Source organism: Ranitomeya imitator, chromosome 1 (assembly GCF_032444005.1).
Source record: "Ranitomeya imitator isolate aRanImi1 chromosome 1, aRanImi1.pri, whole genome shotgun sequence".
NCBI lineage: Eukaryota > Metazoa > Chordata > Amphibia > Anura > Dendrobatidae > Ranitomeya > Ranitomeya imitator.
In genome coordinates, this window is record NC_091282.1 from 878,179,074 (window position 1) to 878,200,489 (window position 21,416).

The 21,416-nt window shown below is 43.7% G+C and overlaps 1 protein-coding gene across 2 annotated transcripts in view; it reads left to right on the top strand.

Annotated features, from left to right (window-relative positions):
* The window catches only part of ENOPH1 (enolase-phosphatase 1), a 79,087-nt gene that overhangs the window by 15,207 nt on the left and 42,464 nt on the right, over positions 1-21,416 (top strand). For both annotated transcript variants that reach the window (XM_069742925.1, XM_069742919.1), the window contains exons 2-3: positions 14,208-14,309; positions 16,374-16,570. In XM_069742925.1, the coding sequence (XP_069599026.1) occupies positions 14,208-14,309; positions 16,374-16,570 (299 nt within the window). The remainder of the gene's footprint in view (positions 1-14,207; positions 14,310-16,373; positions 16,571-21,416) is intronic.

Consider the following 21,416-nt stretch of genomic DNA (forward strand, 5'->3'; position numbering starts at 1 on the left):
ATGCCAACCCATCGGCGACCCGTAGTCATGTGACATGGGTGCTGATGGGTGGGATTAGTGACGCGCTTCCGGTGCGATCATATTAAAAGCTGCTATCAGAGATTGACAGTGGCATTTAACATGTTGACAGCCATGGTTGGATCACGATTCCACCCGCGAATGTTAGGGGCACATGTCAGCTGTTGAAGTCAACTGACATCTGCTGGAGAAGATGTGGGCTCAGTGCTGGAGCCCACATCTAAGGTCGGAGTCGCACTAGAGCGTGATACGGACGAGTGCTATGCAATAAAAAATCACATAGCACTCGGACCAGTATTCTGCTATGGGGCAACTCACATGACCGTTTTTTTTCCTCGGCCGTTTTCAGTGTGCGAGTGAAATCGCAGCTTGTTGCGATTGTTACCAACACTCGGCCGAGTCTCTGCTCACTCGCACCCATATAAGCCTATGGATGCGAGTGAGACAGCGCACACCACTCGGATATCACCCGAGTGATGTGCGTTATAAGCGGACCCCAGCAATGGAGGAAATGGAGAAATTCATTTCTCCGCCTCCTCCGCAGCTGTGCTCTGATCCGCTCTGTGCGAGAGGCTTGGAGCGCAGACGCATGACCTTCGGTCCCACTCGCAGCAGAGCAGGAGCGGAGTATCATTAGCATATCGCATCCAATGCTATACGCTAGTGTGACCCCGGCCTCAGAAGGAGACCCGACATGCACCATACATGGCGCTTGTTGTGAAGGGGTTAAAATAATGAAGTCCTAAAATAAATCGCTACGTAAAGTGGAGGACTCCCCTATATGGGTGCAGCCAGATGTATAAGGCTCCTTTCAAACATCAGTTTTTTGCTATCAGTCACAATCTGGCAAATTTTGAAAAAAAAACAGATCCGGCGACTGTTTCTTAATAAGATTATTAAGAAGGCAAGTTCTGCTGTCGGCTGTAATCTGGACTCTTTTGGGGAGGTAGTGGAGAAAAGAACTCTGAAAAAGTGTATGGCAATTATGAACAATAATGCACATCCACTATATGAGCTATTCATGAGACAGAAGAGCACCTTCAGCAACCGGCTAATACTTCTGAGGTGTAAGAAGGAAAAATATAGGAAATCATTTGTGCCAACTGCCATGGGAATGTACAACAACAACATTAGGGTTAAACCACCAAGGTGAATGTCTACTTATTTCTCTACATTTCAGTTCACTTGTTGTGTATGTCCTATTCTAATGTATAATGTTCTTCTGTCAACAAACTGTCATGTCAACTATGTCATGCTGCTGTGATACCATAATTTCCCACGAGATCAATAAAGTGTATCGTATCGTATCGTTTCCACTGGATCCTTTTTTTCTCACAGATTTGTATTAGCGACAGATGGCCTCACGTTTCATCCGTCATTCGCCGGATCCGTAGAAAATTGTTTATCCGGCGGCCGGAGAAAATGGACATAGTAAAGTTTTTTTGTGTCCGTCCGTCGCTAGCTAGAATGGAAGCCTATGGCGCTGGATCTGTCGGATGATGGAATCCGGTGACGGATTCCTTTTTTTTTAACTGAGCATGCTCCAATTTTTTTTTTTTTTTTAAGAATCCAGTTAGCTGGATCAGCTAATCGGATCCGGTGAAAAAAGCGATCTGTCGCATCAGTTTTTCACAATCTATGACGGATCCGTTTTTTTCAACATTCGAAGGATTGTGACTGATGGCAAAAAACTGATATGTGAAAGCAGCCCAGACGATCACTTCGCAATCCTTGGAGTGGCCGGCGTCGAGACAGCATGTATTTCTATGCAGCTGTCACATTCCGGTCAGGAGAGCCAACGGCCAGTCTCAGGATTGCGATATGATTGCCGTCTGTCTGCGTCCTCTTATATAGGAGGAGGCCATTTTGGAGACAAGCACCCAGAGGAGTGCCTCAGTCGCTTGGTAGCATCAGCTGTCCCTGAATATTGCTGAAGGTCACTTGGTGCCCTGACTATAATTATCTGGCAGACTGGTGCTGTGCAATCTAATACCCAGAAGTAGAGGAAGTGACCCTTTATTTCTGCAGGAGGGGAGTAGAGGTTTCTGCTGAAATTCCCAGTCCTCTGCCTGATTACACGATTCTCCTAGTGTCTACAAACACAAGGCCCATAATTGTTATATTAGACTGTCATTTCCATTCCCTTAGGATCCGTGTAAATTGGCATGTACGGCTTGTAGAATAATATGGTTTGGGCAGGCGGATGGGTTCTCATGTCGATGCTCTTTTCCTGGCAATTCCCCTGTTACTTTCTCTGTAACCTTGTGATGCAGCGGTGACAAAAGAAAGAGCATATGGCTCCTCTACATGTCTCAAACAGCCCGTAGCCTTTGTATCAGAATCAATGGAAAGTCTGCGTGTCCACACCCTCAGTCCTCGCCATAATCCGCTTGTGAGTATAGCCACTGATCAGATCACCCTCCTAGATTGTATATGAGTAATCCGGCCATACACACTTGGTTCACCCTGCCAGTATTGCAGCAAATGTGCACACGACAATGAATGTAAGAGGCAAACCAAAATGGTTGTAGGGAAAACTATACGCCTTGTGTCATTTTACCTTCTACGTGGAGGTAGCACGCCGGGCAGTACAGTTACCAAGGCAACCGAGTAACCTTGTGCTCCGCTCCTATTCTTATTACCGTGCACAAGACATCTGGGGCCTCGCACATCACTACTCTCATGAGAATTGTAATCTGTGTAATTGAAGATCTCCCGAAAGTCCCATCATGAGAAACAGAGGATTACGGAGTGATTGCAGCAATGGGTCTTGAAAGAGCTGTCTTATGTAGGGCATATGGATGTCATAGAGTCCTCTCACCATCCGTGATCTAGAATAGAAAGCAGCCCCTTCTCGAAGGGCTTGACTACCAATCTGAAATGTGGCCATGCAATACTGTATTTACCCTGCATAGATTCCCATATAAAAAAGGATGACTGATTGGGAAATCCTATTTTGTTCCAGATATCAGCTCAAACCTGTGGTTTAATCTGGAAGCAAGTGCTCCATTCCCCTGGCCACACTACTTCAGAAGAAACAAAGCACTACTCAATGTACGGTGCAATTGCTTGGCTGCCTGTAATTTATAAAAACAAAACAAAAAAAAACACCTATATATCCTAAATAGTAGCCATTGGATAAATAAATATACCTATTGCAAAAGGCTCCACACAAAAGTATTGATAAAAAATATATTTTATTATACAAAAAAATAAAATAGGACCAAAGAATGGTCATAAAATTCAATACAAATAACAGGTGAGGGCCACATAAACAAGAAAGAAGTGGATACGCCTGGGCAAAATATATATTGACAATCTAAATACAAAAGTTTGTACCAGGTAGTGAATGTTGGTAATTCATTCGCTTTATAGTGCAAGAATAACTCCTCAATAGAACAATGCACACCCATCTAGTACGCCTAAGCATGCATAATAAAATCATTTAAGCATACAAATACATAAAAATATGTGCATATAAAGGCCGATGGGGGAGTCCTACATAATGTATCTAGACAAGAGATAAAGTACACGCGAAATAGTTAAGTACGATAAACATTCATTACCAATTGGAGTGAGGGGCCAGGCATCCACCACACCCGACGCGCATTTCGCAATGAACTGCTTCGTCCAAAAAATATAGTTTTTATCAATACTTTTGTGTGGAGCCTTTTTCAATTGGTGTATTTATTTGCCTGTAATTTATGTAGATGCCAGGGCCAGTAATTGGCTAAACTGGACAACTACTTTAAGTTGGTGTGACATGCAGAAGTAGTGCTGAGTGCTGTTGCTTCAAATGCATCCAGCAACTAGAGGGGTTAACACAGTCACATGAGACAGGGTGGGGATTTTGGGGAACTTGTTTACTTTTATGGCAGAAGCTGAAGGGATGAGTGGTCTGTGATCTGTCTCTCACAAAAGTTCAGGCAAGTGAACCATAGGGACACAGGATTCCATTAAAGATTGAAGCTGGGCTAAACTCTGTACTGCTAGATGAGAAAGTCTGTCATGAGCAGGAAGATAAGGACAGGAGGGAATTGTGTCACAGGGATCATCTCCCTCAGCAAACCCTCCCCCCTCCTCCCTCTCACTGTGCTAGAAGGAATTCTGTGAACTGCTGTATCTTTATAAACAGTCTTCATCTGTGCTGAACTGTGCTATCAAACGAGACTGTTAGTCAATTTACCTTTAAGAAGCAGCTGTACTGTTTATGAAGCCTGTGCATAAGAGACTTGGATTGCACTGGATGTGCTGTGATATTAAACTACACTGTTCATCTGTTCATGTCAGTTGTATCTGTGTGAGCAAGTGGATCCAACTTATGTCTTGTGTCTGCAGTGCATGGTCGCCCTGAGTAATGGTTCCCCCAGAGTTCCAAAGAATTCATGAGACCTGTCCCTCCCCTATCTCAGCCTAGCGGTCTGCAAATAACAATGGCCATTCATTTTAATTTCTTTACCCAGTTACACTTGTTGGATGCACAGTACAGACCAAAAATTTGGACACACCTTCTCATTTAAAGATTTTTCTGTATTTTCATGACTATGAAAATTGTAAATTCACACTGAAGGCATCAAAACTATGAATTAACACGTGTGGAATTATATACTTAACAAAAAAGTGTGAAACAACTGAAAATATGTCTCACATTCTAGGTTCTTCAAAGTATCCACCTTTTTCTTTGATGACTGCTTTGCACACTCTTGGCATTCTCTTGATGAGCTTCAAGAAGTAGTCACCAGGAATGGTTTTCACTTCACAGGTGTGCCCTGTCAGGCTTAATAAGTGGGATATCTTGCCTTATAAATGGGGTTGGGACCATTAGTTGTGTTGTGCAGAAGTCTGGTGGATACACAGCTGATAGTCCTACTGAATAGACTGTTAGAATTTGTATTATGGCAAGAAAAAGCAGCTAAGTAAAGAAAAATGAATGGCCATCATTACTTTAAGAAATGAAGGTCAGTCAGTCCGAAAAATTGGGCAAACTTTGAAAGTGTCCCCAAGTGCAATGGCAAAAACCATCAAGCGCTACAAAGAAATTGGATCACAAAGAAAGCCCCAGGAAAGGAAGACCAAGAGTCACCTCTGCTTCTGAGGATAGGTTTATCCGAGTCACCAGCCTCAGAAATCGCAGGCTAACAGCAGCTCAGATTAGAGACCAGGTCAATGCCACACAGAGTTCTAGCAGCAGACACATCTCTACAACAACTGTTAAGAGGAGACTTTGTGCAGCAGGCTTTCATGGTAAAATAGCTGCTAGGAAACCACTGCTAAGGACAGGCAACAAGCAGAAAATACTTGCTTGGGCTAAAGAACACAAGGAATGGACATTGGACCAGTGGAAATCTGTGCTTTGGTCTGATGAGTCCAAATTTGAGATCTTTGGTTCCAACCACAGTGTCTTTGTATGATGCAGAAAAGGTGAACGGATGAACTCTACATGCCTGGTTCCCTGTTGTGAATTCTGTTGTTGAACTCCCTCCTGTGGTCGTGAACGGTACTTCGGCGAGTTCTGTCTATGGGCTCCCTCTGGTGGCTATGAGTGAAACTGCTGCTTCTGAGGTTCCTTACACAGGTGACGTGGTTTATCCTTTGGTTGGCTGCTCTATTTAACTCCTCTCAGATCGTTACTCCATGCCAGCTGTCAATGTTTTTGCATTGGTTCAGTTCGCTCCTGGATCTCTCTGGTGACCTGCCTTCTCCTGCAGAAGCTAAGTTCCTGATAGTCATTATTTGTTCTCTGTTTTCTTGTCCAGCTGGTTATCATGATTTTGTCTTGCTAGCTGGAAGCTCTGGGATGCAGAGTGGCCCCTCCGCACCGTGAGTCGGTGCGGAGGTCTTTTTTGCACACTCTGCGTGGTCTTTTGTAGGTTTTTGTGCTGATCGTAAAGTTACCTTTCCTATCCTCTGTCTATTTAGTAAGTCTGGCCTCCCTTTGCTGAAACCTGTTTCATTTCTGCGTTTGTGACTTTCATCTTTACTCACAGTCATTATATGTGGGGGGCTGCCTATTCCTTTGGGGAATTTCTCTGAGGCAAGGTAGGCTTTATTTTCTATCTCTAGGGCTAGCTAGTCCTTAGGCTGTGACGAGGCGCCTAGGGAGCGTCAGGAGCGCTCCACGGCTATTTTTAGTGTGTGCGATAGGATTAGGGCTTGCGGTCAGCAGAGCTCCCACATCCCAGAGCTTGTCCTGTATGAGTTTAACTATCAGGTCGGGTGCTCCTAACCACCAGGTCATAACAGTTCCCACCGTGAAGCATGGAGGAGGAGGTATAATGGTGTTGGGGTGCTTTGCTGGTGACACTGTGAAATTGAAGGCATACTGAACCAACATGGCTACCACAGCATCTTGCAGCGGCATGCTATTCCATCCGGTTTGCACTTAGTTAGACCATTATTTACTTTTCAACAAGACAATGACCCCAAACACACTTCCAGGCTGTGTAAGGGCTATTTGACCAAGAAGGAGAGTGATGGGGTGCTATGTCAGATGACCTGGCCTCCACAATCACCAGTTCTGAACCCAATCGAGATGGTTTGGGGTGAGCTGGACCGCAGAGTGAAGGCAAAAGGGCCAACAAGTGCTAAGCATCTCTGGGAACTCCTTCAAGATTGTTGGAAGACCATTCCCGGTGACTACCTCTTGAAGCTCATTAAGAGAATGCCAAGAGTGTGCAAAGCAGTCATCAAAGCAAAAGGTGGATATTTTGAAGAACCTAGAAAACCTAGAATGTAAGGCCACATTCACACGTTGCGTCCTGTCCTGCGGGTTCTCCCGCAGCGGATTTGATAAATCTGCAGGGCAAACCCGCTGCGGTTATCCCTGCAGATTTATCGCAGTTTGTCCTGAGGGTTCCGCTGCGGGATTTTACCCGTACTATTGATGCTGCATATGCAGCAATATGCAGCATCAATAGTAATGTTAAAAATAATAAAATAATTATATACTCACCCTCTGACGTCCCGATCTCCTCGGCGCTGCAGGCGGCGGTCCGGTTCCAAAGATGCTGTGCGACCAGGACCTTCGTAACGTCACGGTCATGTGACCGCGACGTCACCGCAGGTCCTGGTCGCATAGCAAACCTGAGACCGGACGGCCGCGTGCAGCGCTGAGACTTCAGAGATGAGTATATCATGATTTTTTTATTTTAATTATTTTTTTTTTTACTCAAATATGGTTCCCGGGGCCTGGAGGAGAGTCTCCTCTCCTCCACCCCGGGTATAACCCGCACATTATCCGCTTAATTCCCGCATGGTGTGCACAGCCCCATGCGGGAAGTAAGCGGATCGATGCATTTCTATGGGTGCAGAATCGCTGCGATTCTGCACAAAGAAGTGACATGGTCCTTCTTTTTTTCCGCAGCAATTCAGCGCGGTTTTTTTCGGGATTTTCCGCAATGTGGGCACAGCGGTTTTTGTTTTCCATAGGGTAACATTGTACTGTACCCTGAATGGAAAACAGCTGCGGACCCGCAGCGGCAAAATCGCGGCGGTTCCGCAGTAAAAACCGCATAGTGTGAACATACCCTTAGACATATTTTCAGTTGTTTCACACTCTTTTGTTAAGTATATAATTCCACATGTGTTAATTCATAGTTTTGATGCCTTCAGTGTGAATGTACAATTTTCATAGTCATGAAAATACAGAAAAATCTTTAAATGAGATGGTGTGTCCAAACTTTTGATCTGTACTGTATGTCTTCTTTCATCCGTACGAACTACAGTTGTAATGAAAATTATTCAACCCCCAGTTGAAATTGGGTTTATTAGCAAAATGTGTAAACTTTCTGCTATTTGCAATAAACCAACGAAACAAGAATAATTTCAATAGCTCATCAAAACAACTAATATAACAAGTGATTTCTTCCAATTCAACACAAAATGCCATTTTTACTGACTACTGCAGTCTCAGAAATAGTCACCCGCTTCATGACCAGTGCCTTAGTACTTAGTAGAGCTCCATTGGTTGGATTGACCTGCAAACGTGATGCATAGACAGACACCAGCTGCTGGCAGTGTTTCTTTAGATTCTTATTCCATTTCTCAAGTACAGTGGCCTCCAGTGTGATAATATTCTTATGTTGTCGAGACAGTAGTCCAAAAAATTAAGATATAATTACCTGCACAAACAAGGATACAAAAAGAGACAAAGGCATTTAATGTTCCTAGAGATGCATCAGGAAGCAGAATTCACAGTTCAAAGGTAAAGGAACACTGACACTATATGGACCACCGACTATCACTAGATATCTGAGGAGGCAGGTGATCAAAAACTGACAAGTGACTGCAAAAGACCTACAGCAGCAGGCACTAAGGTTTCAGTGTGCCAAGTAATTCTCATAAATGCTGAAGGTCTCTATGTCCAGACCCTATGACATACATCTCTATTGACCCAAAAGCACAAGAGAAATCTGTTCCAATGTGCGCAATCAATATAATAGAACCACATAAGTTTTCTGATTCTGTTTTGAGGAGTGATGTTAACAAAACTGGAACTTTTCGGTGCCTTAGATCTACAATATGTTGTGGGGAGGAAAAATAAAGTGAGTGCTGGTAAAGAGATCCTCTCTACAGTGAAGCATGGTGGTGGCTCAAAGATACTCTCCTGCTCTGCTTCCTCTGATCTTAGAAACCTGCAGCATATGGATGACAAGATGGATTCAATCAAGTTTTCTTGAACTCCTAGGAGAAAACCTCGTGCGTTCTGTGTAACTTGGGTGTCATCAGACCTTCCAACAAGACAGCGATCAAAACCTTACAACTAAGGTTTAGTTACAGAAGAAGTCGTGGAAGATTAAGTGGCCGTCACAGAGGCATTGCGTATACTTAAAACAAAATTAAATGGAGGCTATTGCCCTTGAGGAATGGGCAAAAATTCCTTAGGAATGCCACCAATATCTGGTTTCTGTCTATGCATCACATTTGCAGCAGGTCATTACAGCTAAAGGGGCTGTACTATGTAATTTAATTCTCCAGCAGGACTTGGCACCTGTACACACTGCCAAAAGTCCCTATACCTGGTTTAAAAACAACAGTATCATTGTGCTTGATTGTCCAGCAAACTTGCCTGACCTTAACCTCATAGAGAATCTATGGAGTATTGTCAAGAGGAAGATGAGACACCAGACCCAACAATGCAGATGAGCTGAAGGCTGCTATCAAAGCAACCTGGGCTTCCATAACACCTCAGCAGTGCCACAGGCTGATCGCCAAGATTGCCACACCACATTGATACAGTAATTGATGTAAAGCCCCAACTACGTATTGAGTGCATTTGCTGAACATACATTTCCAGATCGTCCCTCATGACAGCACCACAGGAGGTTGCTCTTCATATCCTTGATAGGGACAGGAACACAGAAGAGGTTAAATAGCCCCTCCCCACCTCCACCCCTCAGTGTTTTCCTGTCCCTATCAGGGACAGACGCAGGAGAGAGTTCTCCAGAAGATTAGGTTTTTTTCTTTACCTGATCCGAGGTCAGGTCTTGGAGCAGGAGCTCCGGAGAGCGGTCCATCCTCCTGGAGGGGGCTCTGGCCGCGAGAGTCTGGCGACTCCTGAAGTCGCACGATACCGCTGGAGGTCCCTCTGCGATTAGGTCGAGCTGTCTGCTCCCATGCGCTGTCTCATCCCCTCATCAAAGGGGGCTCTGAGGCAGCAGCTGCGGCGGCGGTGTCCGGCGCTCCCTCAGGCTCCACGTGCGGCCGGTGCTGGCGTCGCTCCCCTAACTTCCGGTCCGGCGCTCCAGCCGGAGGTGACGACTTCCGGGGGGCGTGGCCGGATTCCGGGGGTCGGCGGCGCCAATTGTTTCCGGGGCGCCTGGGAGCTGCAGGGGGAGATCAGAGCGCAATGGCTGAAGACTATGCGCCGGTATCCAGGTCCCAGGCTGGTCTGCATGTGTTCCAGATGACGCATGCGCAGTACAGCTGGGAGCCTGAAATCACCGTGGAGGCCAGCAGCTGAGCTCGGAAGGAGGATGAATCAGATGTCTTGAAGCTGGGTAAGATTGCTACTTAATGACCGACATCTGACAGCACACTTGACCCAGTAACATGGAAGGTGCTACTCGCCCAGACGTCCAATCCTTAGAGCTGCACACGGACCATGTGAGTAGTACGTGGTACGGGATGCATTACAAAAAGTTAGTTCTGTACCTACAGGGATCTCCTTTACATTTCAGGATAAGGACATTCCCGAGAGGTCAACTACTAAAAAAAGGACTATTAGATGCCCATTGTGCACCACCAAACTCCCAGAGGGCTATAAGAAGAAATTATGCGAAAAATGCATCGCTAAACTTCTTAAAGACGAACAGGCTTCGCTCTTAGATAATATTAAATTTATGATTAGAGACGAAGTCCAAGCTACAGTGTCTACTATGGTGCCACCCCAATCTCCGCGGCCTAAAAGGCCTAGATGGGATATGGATGTGAGTTCCGAGGAAGGAGAGGTCTCAGGTTATTCCGATCCGGGCTCGGACGAAGAGGACAATACATTAACTGTGCTTCCGGAAGAACGGAAGAAATACTTGTTCTCATCCGAAAATACGGATATACTGCTAAAAGCAGTAAGAAGCACTATGAAAATAGAAGACTCGTCTGAGCCTTTATCAGTTCAAGACGAGATGTTTGGGGGCCTGAGAACTCGCAGGAATAGAGTTTTTCCGGTCAACAATCACATAACTGCAATGATAATGGAAGAGTGGGAAGATGTGGGAAAAAAATTAGTAGTCCCGAGAGACTTCAAATACCGTCTTCCCTTTGACCCAGAAGAAACTAAAGTCTGGGAGTTGGTTCCAAAGATCGACATTCCCGTGGCCAAAGTCACAAGGAAAACGGCTATTCCCTTTGAGGACTCGTCAGGGTTAAAAGACCCAATGGATAAGAGGTCAGAAGATCTTCTTAAGAAAGCCTGGGAATCATCAGCCGCCATTATGAAGACGAATATAGCGGCTACCTCTGTAGCAAGGTCCATGAGTCTTTGGGTGGACGAGCTGGAGAGTCATATTAAAAACAGAACTCCAAGGGAAGAAATCCTTAAATCCTTTTCAGTTTTAAAGATGGCGACTGATTTCATGGCAGATGCTTCAGCGGAATCCGTACGCTTTGCTGCCCGGAATAATGCTCTGTCAAACGCAGCAAGAAGGGCCTTATGGCTGAGATCGTGGACGGGAGATACCCAATCCAAGAACAAGCGGTGTTCGATTCCATTCTCAGGTTCTCACGTCTTTGGTCCAGTCCTTGACGAGCTACTTGAAAAAGCGTCTGATAAGAAGAAAGGCTTCCCTGAGGAGAAGCCATAGAAACCGCAATTCTTCCGAAAAACTCGCTCCCACCCAAGACAGGACTACAGAGGCAAAGGGAAGTCCGGTAGGTGGAGCTACCCTAAAGGAGGCAGAGGAAGAGGTTCCTTTCGAGACCAATCAACAGGACCCAGCAAACAATGACGCCAACAATATAGGAGGGAGACTACAATACTTCCAAGAAGGATGGCAGAACATAACTCAGAATCAGTGGATTCTACAGTGGCACAGGGTTATAAGATAGAGTTTACTCATCTACCCCCCAAGAGATTCTGCTTAACACAGACAGAGTCATCAGCAGTACATCAAAGGCTGATAACAGACATACAGGAACTCTTAGAATTAAACGTCATAATACCGGTACCCCATCATCAACATTTTCAGGGGCATTACTCCAGTCTGTTCTCCATAAGAAAACCAAACGGAGATTACCGAACAATAATAAACTTAAAACCATTAAACAAATGGGTGGCGTACAAACGCTTCAAGATGGAATCTCTCAAATCAATTACACCGCTAATAAAAAAGAACTCTGTAATGTGCACGCTAGATCTCAAACATGCTTACTATCATGTTCCCATCCATCCCTCAGATCAAAAATTCCTCAGGTTCGCAATAAGAAACCACAAGAAAATACTTCATTTCCAGTTTCAGTGCCTACCATTTGGTCTCTCCTCTGCCCCAAGGATATTTACGAAGCTCATGACGTAGGTCATGGCCTACTTAAGAGAGAAGGAAGTTCTCATCGCACCATATCTGGATGATCTGTTGCTGATCGCAGATTCATCCCAACAGATGGAAGAATCCATTAGAAATTACCACGTCACTCCTGAAACGTCTGGGGTGGGTAATAACTACAAAAAAATCGAGTCTCGAACCAGAGACGCAGAAGATATTTCTAGGGGTACTACGAAACGATGGGAGGGGGCTTAGTCAAAATCTTGCACTCTGATTTTCTGATGGTGTTATAATAGTTTACACTTTTAAGTTCATATTGCCTCAAGCTTGGTGTTTTATAGCTACCATGGCTGCCTTTCTGCCCAAGATTTCCAATTTCAACTTGAAGTGTGATTTTTCTTCTTATGGGCTCATGACTCTGGAAAATTTTCAATTCTCCATTTTACCTTTGAACTAGCAAGCTATTTCTCCCAAACCCCTTCCTCCAAACACTCATGTGTTCTCTATATTCCAGCAATTCGCTGCCAGGCTTGTTTAAATGATCAGGTATTTAAACTTATTCTTTAGGACTTTCTGACTTTAAGGCCTATCATTCTGCATTGCTTCTTAAGGTACCTTCACACATAACGATTTCGTTAACGATATCGTTGCAACGTCACACTTTTTGTGACATAGCAACGATCCCGCTAACGATCTCGTTATGCGTGGCAGCGACCAACGATCAGGCCCCTCCTGGGAGATCGTTGGTCGCTGGGAATGATAAGGACCTTTTTTTGGTCGCTGATCACCCGCTGTCATCGCTGGATCGGCGTGTGTGACGCCGATCCAGCGATGTGTTCACTTGTAACCAGGGTAAATATCTGGTTACTAAGTGCAGGGCCGCGCTTAGTAACCCGATATTTATCCTGGTTACCATTGTAAAAGTAAAAAAAAAAAAACACTACATACTCACATTCCGATGTCTGTCACGTCCCCCGCCGTCAGCTTCCCTGCACTGACTGTGTCAGCGCCGGCCGTAAAGCAGAGCACAGCGGTCTCCTCTAAATTCTCTATCAGTATGCAGTGTGGAAAAAAACGGAGCATCCAGGGGAAACCCACACCAGCATGGGGAGAACATGCAATATCGCTGTGGATGTTGTCTTTAGTGGGATGTAAGCCCAAGCAAGTTCAAACGAATACTTCTCTCACCACGCGTCAGCTTTGAAAAACCATGCACCTCAATTGGTCATCAGGTCCTTCTAGATTTTGTGTGTTCTGCTGAATTTTTTACATTGTGTTTCAGGGGCCTTTATCAACTTGCAGTTGAAGAGATATTCCCTAAATATTAAGCTACACCTAGCCACTGATCCTTTCCATCTCTATGACCATCCAGGATCCTAAGTTTCAAGCTGTGGAACCCTGCACACTGTATCTCCTCTCCATTCATTCCGAACTACTGTATCTGCTATGGATAGGGAATGTCTTAATATTTTATGAATAACCATGTAAAAGGAAAACCGCTTCACAATGCTGGTCAGATTAATTTACTCTCTCCTTTCCTACACTGTATTTTTACAATGTGAATTTTGTACCTATGTAGCTTTTTGTTTGTTTGTTTTTCTATTTTCCACCATTGTAGGACAAATGGGTCAAAACTAGTGATGAGCGAATGTACTCGTTGCTCGGGTTTTCCCGAGTATGCTCGGGTGATCTCCGAGTATTTTTTAGTGCTTGGAGGTTTAGTTTTTATCACGGCAGTTGAATGATTTACAGCTACTAGCCGGGCTGAGTACATGTGGGGGTTGCCTGGTTGCTAAGGAATCCCCAGATGTGTTCAAGCTGTCTAGTAGCTGTAAATCATTCAGCTGAGGTGATGAAAACTAGATCTCCGAGTAGTCATAAATACTCGGAGGTCACCCGAGCGTGCTCGGGAAAACCCGAGCAACGAGTACACTCACTCATCACTAGTCAAAACACTAACTATGAAAATGAACATAATAGATGAGTAAAAACATGGGTATGAAAAAGGGTACTATTTTTCTGATGGGGTGTTTCGTATTTTTAACTATGTGTTCACCATTCCTGTCAATTATTTGTGCACCCGGTCTGATGCATCGTTGGAACACACATAATGGATGCACCAATGACAGTGTTGGCAGATTCTCCATGAAAATGCTGCTTTTAGAGAAGTGACCTGAATGTATGGACTAAAACCTCACTTTGTCTCTTTAGGACATCTTGTTCCCTTATATACAAGACAATGTTGAAGAATATTTGCAGAACCACTGGCACGAGGAGGAATGTCAGGAAGACGTTCGACAACTAAGATTACAGGTTGTCAATATTCTTTGCATGCCTGAAGTCTAACTTTACAACTGTGAAATGTATATAAGTCCATACTTTTTAGAAACCCCAAATTTTTGTTAGAAGGATTCACTATTGTGAGAGCAAATTAATATTATATAGGTCACCAGAATAAAAACTTCAATTTGTAAAAATAGCTAAATGATTAGGATCAATTTTAAGTTTGTGTTTTCTTATACAGCTAATAGACAGAGTTAAAATTAGTTTTTTTCTGTTCTCCTTCCTAAATGCAGCAAAAAAATGATAATACAAAGCCACAATTGGTTTGCATAAATTAATATATTAGTATAGAAATTTTAATCAAGTGACATCTATATCTTTAGCTCCCCGTATTTGGCAATAACTGGCATGGCCACACTTATATACAATATAACACCAATACACGAAAAAAGCATAGCCACAAACGATGGAGGCTACAATTCACATTAAAATCTCAATATTTATTAAGGATAGCCCATTTTATGAATACACATCAGTAGGCGACAAACCGCAGGAGGAGATAGAGTATAGCAAAAAATTATTTGTATAGATATATCTCATATGAAACTGGTTACTGTAATAAAGTGCATAGTGCATCAAATATGGGAAATATAGATCAGTAAGTATATCAATATAACAAGTATGTCCCTATATGACGTGCATCATATGCCCTAGGAAAAGTACAGCAGTACATATGTTCAGGCCACATAAACTGACCTCTTGTTTTGAAATATAGTCTCACATCAACCCATATATAAGTCCATATGCATTATTAAAGTGCACAAACTGGCATCACATGTACAGATCTGATGGCATGGTGCCACAAGCACCCCGACGTGCGTTTTGGCATCTGCCTTTGTCAGGGGGCTTTTTTTTGTTTTTGTTAAATCGTTTCAAACTTCTTCATTACTGTCTGTGGTTTACGATGATGAAGTTTGAACTTCAAAAAGTGTTGACCACATTCCTGAATATTGTTCTCTTTTTCCATTCTACTATACCAGCTATGCAGAGTAACCCTTACGTTCCTTTTACCTTTTCCGAGCTGTGGGTCTCCAGCAGCCTTGAGCTTTTCAATGGTTGTGGATACACAATCTTACCAGGTGAATACCATAGCCTTTGGTCTCCCCACTGTCTCGGATAAGACCCTATTTGCGCATTAATATTGTTCCATTTTTTTCCAAATTCCTTTATATGGTTGGCAGTTTTAATAGAGAAGTATGGCTGCCAGACTGCTCTATGGAGGATTGGACTACCACTCTTGTCCTACATGTTTTCTACCCAAAATCGCCTGTCATATCTGCCAATTCCTATAGACCGTCCATGTTATCTAGCAGTTCAGGCTGCCAGAACCACGGGCAGCATGAATCAGACTCTGGCTGAATGTGTTTACCGTGTATGATTTACTCAGTAACGCTGTGGCATACTTTGAAAAGTTGTCCAGGTAAGACACTTCTCGGATGTCTAGTCCGAGGCTATTTGCCGGCAGCTTCTACTCACCCCAGTTCACTTGACTAACACGTCTCTACCTATACACACCTATAGAGTGAGGCCAACGGGCACCTGCCTCGAATTAGTCATCCATGACACTGCAACGTTTTTGAGTAAGACATACACTGTGCAATCAAGTAGCCAGTGTCTGATTCATGCTATGAATGAAATATACAGTATGTAAAATAGGGGGGCAGGTCACTGCGAGATCGGTGACCTATCAAAAGCAATAAACTTGTATACCTAATCAGAGCACCACATGAAGACCTCCCACAGGTCCGCCCCGGAGCACGAGAATCTCATTAACTGAAAACTACAAATACAGATTAAACAACAACCATAAGACAGATTTCATCAACTAAGGTATCATTTGAATCAGTATAACGGTGCCAACCTGACACTACCCGTAGGTTACTGTGCAGAATCCTGCTGACAGGATCCCTTTAAATAGTTGTATTTTGTTTTCCACACACTATAAAGATTTTGCATGGTTATTTTTCACAAATAATTGGAAATTAACAATATACGTTTTGTATGTTTGTTTGATTTTGTTTTTATACTTCAAAGGCAGAAAAAGACAGGGGACTGAAAGGATTTGTGCCCATCCCCAGCAATGCAGAACATGAGGCGGAGTTACTGGTTATCAAGGGTGTGGTTGATAATGTTTGCTGGCAAATGTCACTGGATAGGAAGACAACAGCTCTCAAACAGCTGCAGGGTCATATGTGGAGATCTGCGTACGCTACTGGCAAAGTGAAGGGAGAGTAAGTGGTTTTGTATGTGTTTTTAAATGCACACCCAAACAGTGTGTGAGTGGGGTGCCAAGGGCCCACCAGTAACCAACTCCAGGGCCCCACTTCTCAGCTACATGCAAATGTGACGTTATCATCAATCGCAAATGTATATAACAATGATCTGGGTAGATTGCTAAATGAATAAGATGCTGCCTTTGTACATAGTGATTCAAGTATATTGTGCCAAGGACTGCTCAAATGAGAGTGGTAGCCCACTGTTACCCACCGGAGGATTCTCCTGTGGGCCAGTCCAACCCTGCAGCCAAACTTGGTGAGCAGATGATATCACTGGGAGAAGTTACCGATGGCCACACAGAGGATAAATTGTATTATACAGCCCCCATTTCAGTGAAAAGTCCTCCCTGTAGTAAGTACGCAATTCATCTAGCTGACCTCCACTACTCCTCTAAGCGAGTCACGAGCAGGTAACCCCTGTGCTAAGATGTTCATATGGCCAAGCACATGCACAAGGTTAGGACTCTAAACAGAAATATCATTTAAAGAGTTGTTCCACTATTTTTGTATTGATGACATTCACCTGGGATAGCCAATCAATATCAGATTGGTGAGAGTCTGACACCGATCAACTGTTCTCAGTTCTATCCGTGCCAGATATTGGCACAGCCCTAGTGTAGAGGCCATTGCTGGGTTCTGCAGATGAACTTCTACTCATTTGAATATGGCCATATCATTTATGTTCTAGAATGCAAATATTTTTAATTCATTTCTAATTAATTGGAATAAAGATAGCAAATGCATTTTCATGTTAAAAATTAATCTGCTGGTAAATAACATTTCAAAGCGCAGTTTTATTTATTCTGGCAACCTCTGGCTTTGAGTCACAGAGGTGTGTCAACGCGGCTTTAATCACCACTCAGTACACAGAGTGTCCGCTGTAAGCACACCATGTAACATGGAATGACACCAGCTCAGCACATGGTTCTTCATGCTACAGCTGGATTTGCCTGTGGCAGTAAGGCTATGTGTGGTTTGGCCAATTATCAGCCATGTCTCAGCTGACAGCATTGCCTCTGGCCACACTATCTGCCAATCATAATTGTAGAAAGATAACTCCATTCTTGATAATGGAAAGTTTAGTCGAAGCAGGTGTCAAAAGATAAGACACACAAAAGTTAGGCATTTACACTAAAGGTACCTTCACACTCAGCAACTTTACGACGAGAACGACAACGATCCGTGACGTTGCAGCATCCTGGATAGCGATCTCGTTGTGTTTGACACGCAGCAGCAATCTGGATCCCGCTGTGCCATCGCTGGTCGGAGCTAGAAGTCCAGAACTTTATTTAGTCGTCAGGTCGGAGTGTATCGTCATGTTTGACAGCAAAAGCAACAATGCCAGCAACGTTTTACATGGAGCTAACAACCAGCGAGAACGATAAGTGAGTCGCCGTTACGTCACTGGATCGCTCCTGCATCGTTCTGGAGTTGCTGTGTTTGACGTCTCTACAGCGACCTAAACAGCGATGCTGCAGTGATCGGCTCGTTGTCTATATCGCTGCAGCGTCGCTGAGTGTGACGGTACCTTTAGTTGACTGCGGCCTTTAAATGTTAACTAGTCTGTTTATACAGGATCAATGCAGTTTCACATGCACAGAACAATGGTCACTACAATAAGACTGTGCACCATCGAATATCCTTCATCTGCACAGTACAAGACTTGTTTACCCTGGATGATGTGCTGCTCATTTCACCCAAACATTGTCTATTTTGCTTGTGCGACGGGTGATTGACATCTTTTTTTTTAGCTAGGGTGATCATTGAGAAATGATAGTTGTTAGGAACAGTCATTACCGATCATCAGCCAGTATACATGCAAGTTAACTTAAAGGGGTATTCCCAAAATCACAATGTTTGCTCAAATTGTGTGTAGAGAGCAAAGAAATATAGCACCACAAGCTGCAGTAAAACAATCCAGCATATATGCTCGGATAGCGGTTAGCAGGGGTGAAGAAAACTGGAGGAAGGCCTGAAAACACACGCTGTAGCACAAAACGGCCTTCGTTCAGTCCCCCCGCACACCAGCACTAACTGCTCCGAGCACATATGCAGGATTAAAGTATTGTTTTACGGCAGCTCGTGGTGAGTGCTATTTTTTTCTTCATTCTCTATGCACATTTCAAGCGATGTCTAATGTGTAGCATCTCCAATGTTTGCTGCAAGAGGCTATTGACTGCTTTTAAGCTCTGCATGCTCGGTCATCATCCTCTGCGCTGGCCGAGCATGAGCAGCTCCTTCTGTAGCCTCTCCACACTTACTGCTGCTTTTACTCTCTGCATGCGCCATCACCATCCTCTGCGCTGGCCAAACAAGCACAACTCCTATTTTCTAACCTCTCACTTGCTGCCAAGAAACTTTTTAGATTTGTCTGAGTATGAGCATGTGCTTTCCCCTTATTCCACCACTTTCATTTATCTTGGGGGGTATAAAAAATTCTGTATTTATAGCTGAAAAGTTGCCCAACACTATAGATCTCCCACACGTCCTAGAGATAGGGATCTCTCTCTCTCTCTCTCTCTCCCTCTCTCCCTCCCTCCCTCCGTCCCTGAACAGAAAAGCTGGTGTTACACATTTCAAATCGCTACAGCGCACAAGCGACAAGATGACGATAGGCGCCCCTAAGACCTATGTCATCACTCTGCCCACGCTCCTTCATTGGCTGAAAAAATGGCGCCAAGCGCGTCATACGAAACGCGACTTTGGTGCGAAAGTCGAGTACCGCATGGTCGACCCCACACAGGGATCGGGTCGGGTTTCATGAAACCCGACTTTGCCAAAAGTCGGCGACTTTTGAAAATGAACGATCCGTTTCGCTCAACCCTATTGATGATTATGGCTTATAGCCAATGAAAACTCCAAAGTTATTATCTCAGTAAATTAGAATACTTTATAACACCAGCTTAAAAAATGATTTTAAAAGCTGAAATGTTGGCCTACAGAAATGTGTGTTCAGGAAATGCACTCAATATTTGATTGGGGCTCCTTTTGCATCAATTACTGCATCAATGCAGCTGAGGTGTTATGGAAGCCCAGGTTGCTTTGATAGGAGTCTTCAGCTCTTGACAATACCCCATAGATTCTCTATGGGGTTACAGTCAGGCAAGTTTGCTGGCCAATCAAGCACAGTGATAATGTTGTTTTTAAACCAGGTATTGGTACTTTTGGCAGTGTGGACAGGTGCCAAGTCCTGCTGGAGAATAACATTTCTATCTTCATAAAGCTTGTCTGCAGAGGGAAGCATGAAGTGCTCTAAAATTTCCTGGTAGATGGCTGCGCTGACTTTGGTCTTGATAAAACAAAGTGGACCTACACCAGCAGATGACATGGCTCCACAAACCATCACTGATTGTGGAAACTTCACACTAGACCTCGAGTAGCTTGGATTGTTGCCTCTCCATTCTTCCTCCAGACTCTGGGACCTTGATTTCCAAATGAAATGCAAAATTTACTTTAATCTTAAAACAACACCTTGAACCACCAAGCAACAGTCCAGTTCTTTTTCTCCTTGGCCCAGGTAAGACGCTTCTGGCTTGTCTATTGGTCATGAGTGGCTTGACACAAGGCTTGACACAAGGAATGCAACACTTATAGACCATGTCCTGGATACCTCTGTGTGTGGTAGCTCTTGAAGCAATGACTCCAGCAGCAGTCCACTCCTTGTGAATATCCCACACATTTTTTAATGGCCTTTTCTTAACATTCTTTTTCAAGGCTACAGTTATCCCAGTTGCTTTTGCACATTTTTCTACCACACTTTTTCCTTCCACTCAATTTTCCATTAATATGCTTGGATACAGCACTCTGTGAACAGCCAGCTTCTTTAGCAATGACCTTTTGTGGCTTACCCTACTGGTGGAGTGTGTCAGTGACTGCCTTCTGGACATCTATCAGGTCAGCAGTCTTCCCCATGATTGTGGAGCCTACTGAAACAGACTAAGGCTACTTTCACACATCATTTTTTTGCCGTCAGGCAGAGGGTGAGTTTTTGGATCAGTTGCAAATTGTGAAGAACTGATGCAACGGATTCAGGTTTTTTTTTTTTTGCTGGATCCGTTTTGTTTTTTTTAATTAACCCGGGGATAAAGTTTGTACTTCCTGCTACGGGGAGGAGACAGAGAGAGAAAATATGAATAGCCGGATCAGTCTCTGGGCGTTTTTTCGCTGGAAAGAAAAAAACGTTACTCTGTACGTTTTCTCCGTCCGCCAGAAACAGCTTTTTTGACGGATCCAGCAAAAAACGGATGAAACGTCTGGCCCTCAGGTGCAATCCGACGCTAATACAATTCTATAAGGAAAAAAACGGATGCGGCGTTAAAAAAAAAAAAAAAAACGGATCCTTTTTTTTCAAAACTCACCAGATGTGAAAAACTTGATGTGTGAAAGTAGCCTAAGGGACCTTTTTAAATGCTTAGGAAGCCTTTGCAGGTTTCTTTTGTTAATTATTCTAATTTACTGAGATAATGACTTTTTGGTTTTCATTGGCTGCAAGCCATAATCCTCAACATTAACAGAAATAAACACTTGAAATAGATCACTCTGTTTGTAATGACTCAATAATACAATATATGAGTTTCACTTTTTGAATTGAAGAACTGAAATTAACTTCTTGATGATATTCTAATTAAGTGAGAAGCATGTGTAGATGCAAACTGCATTTATAATGTGTGTGATTATCATCTCTACTGTAGTGATCCTTTTAATGTTACAGTTCTTCCAGTGAACTCTGCCTATGTAGTATACAGCACAGAGCCACGCAGTACGTAACACAGCCCACGTAGTATACAGCAGTGTGGGCACC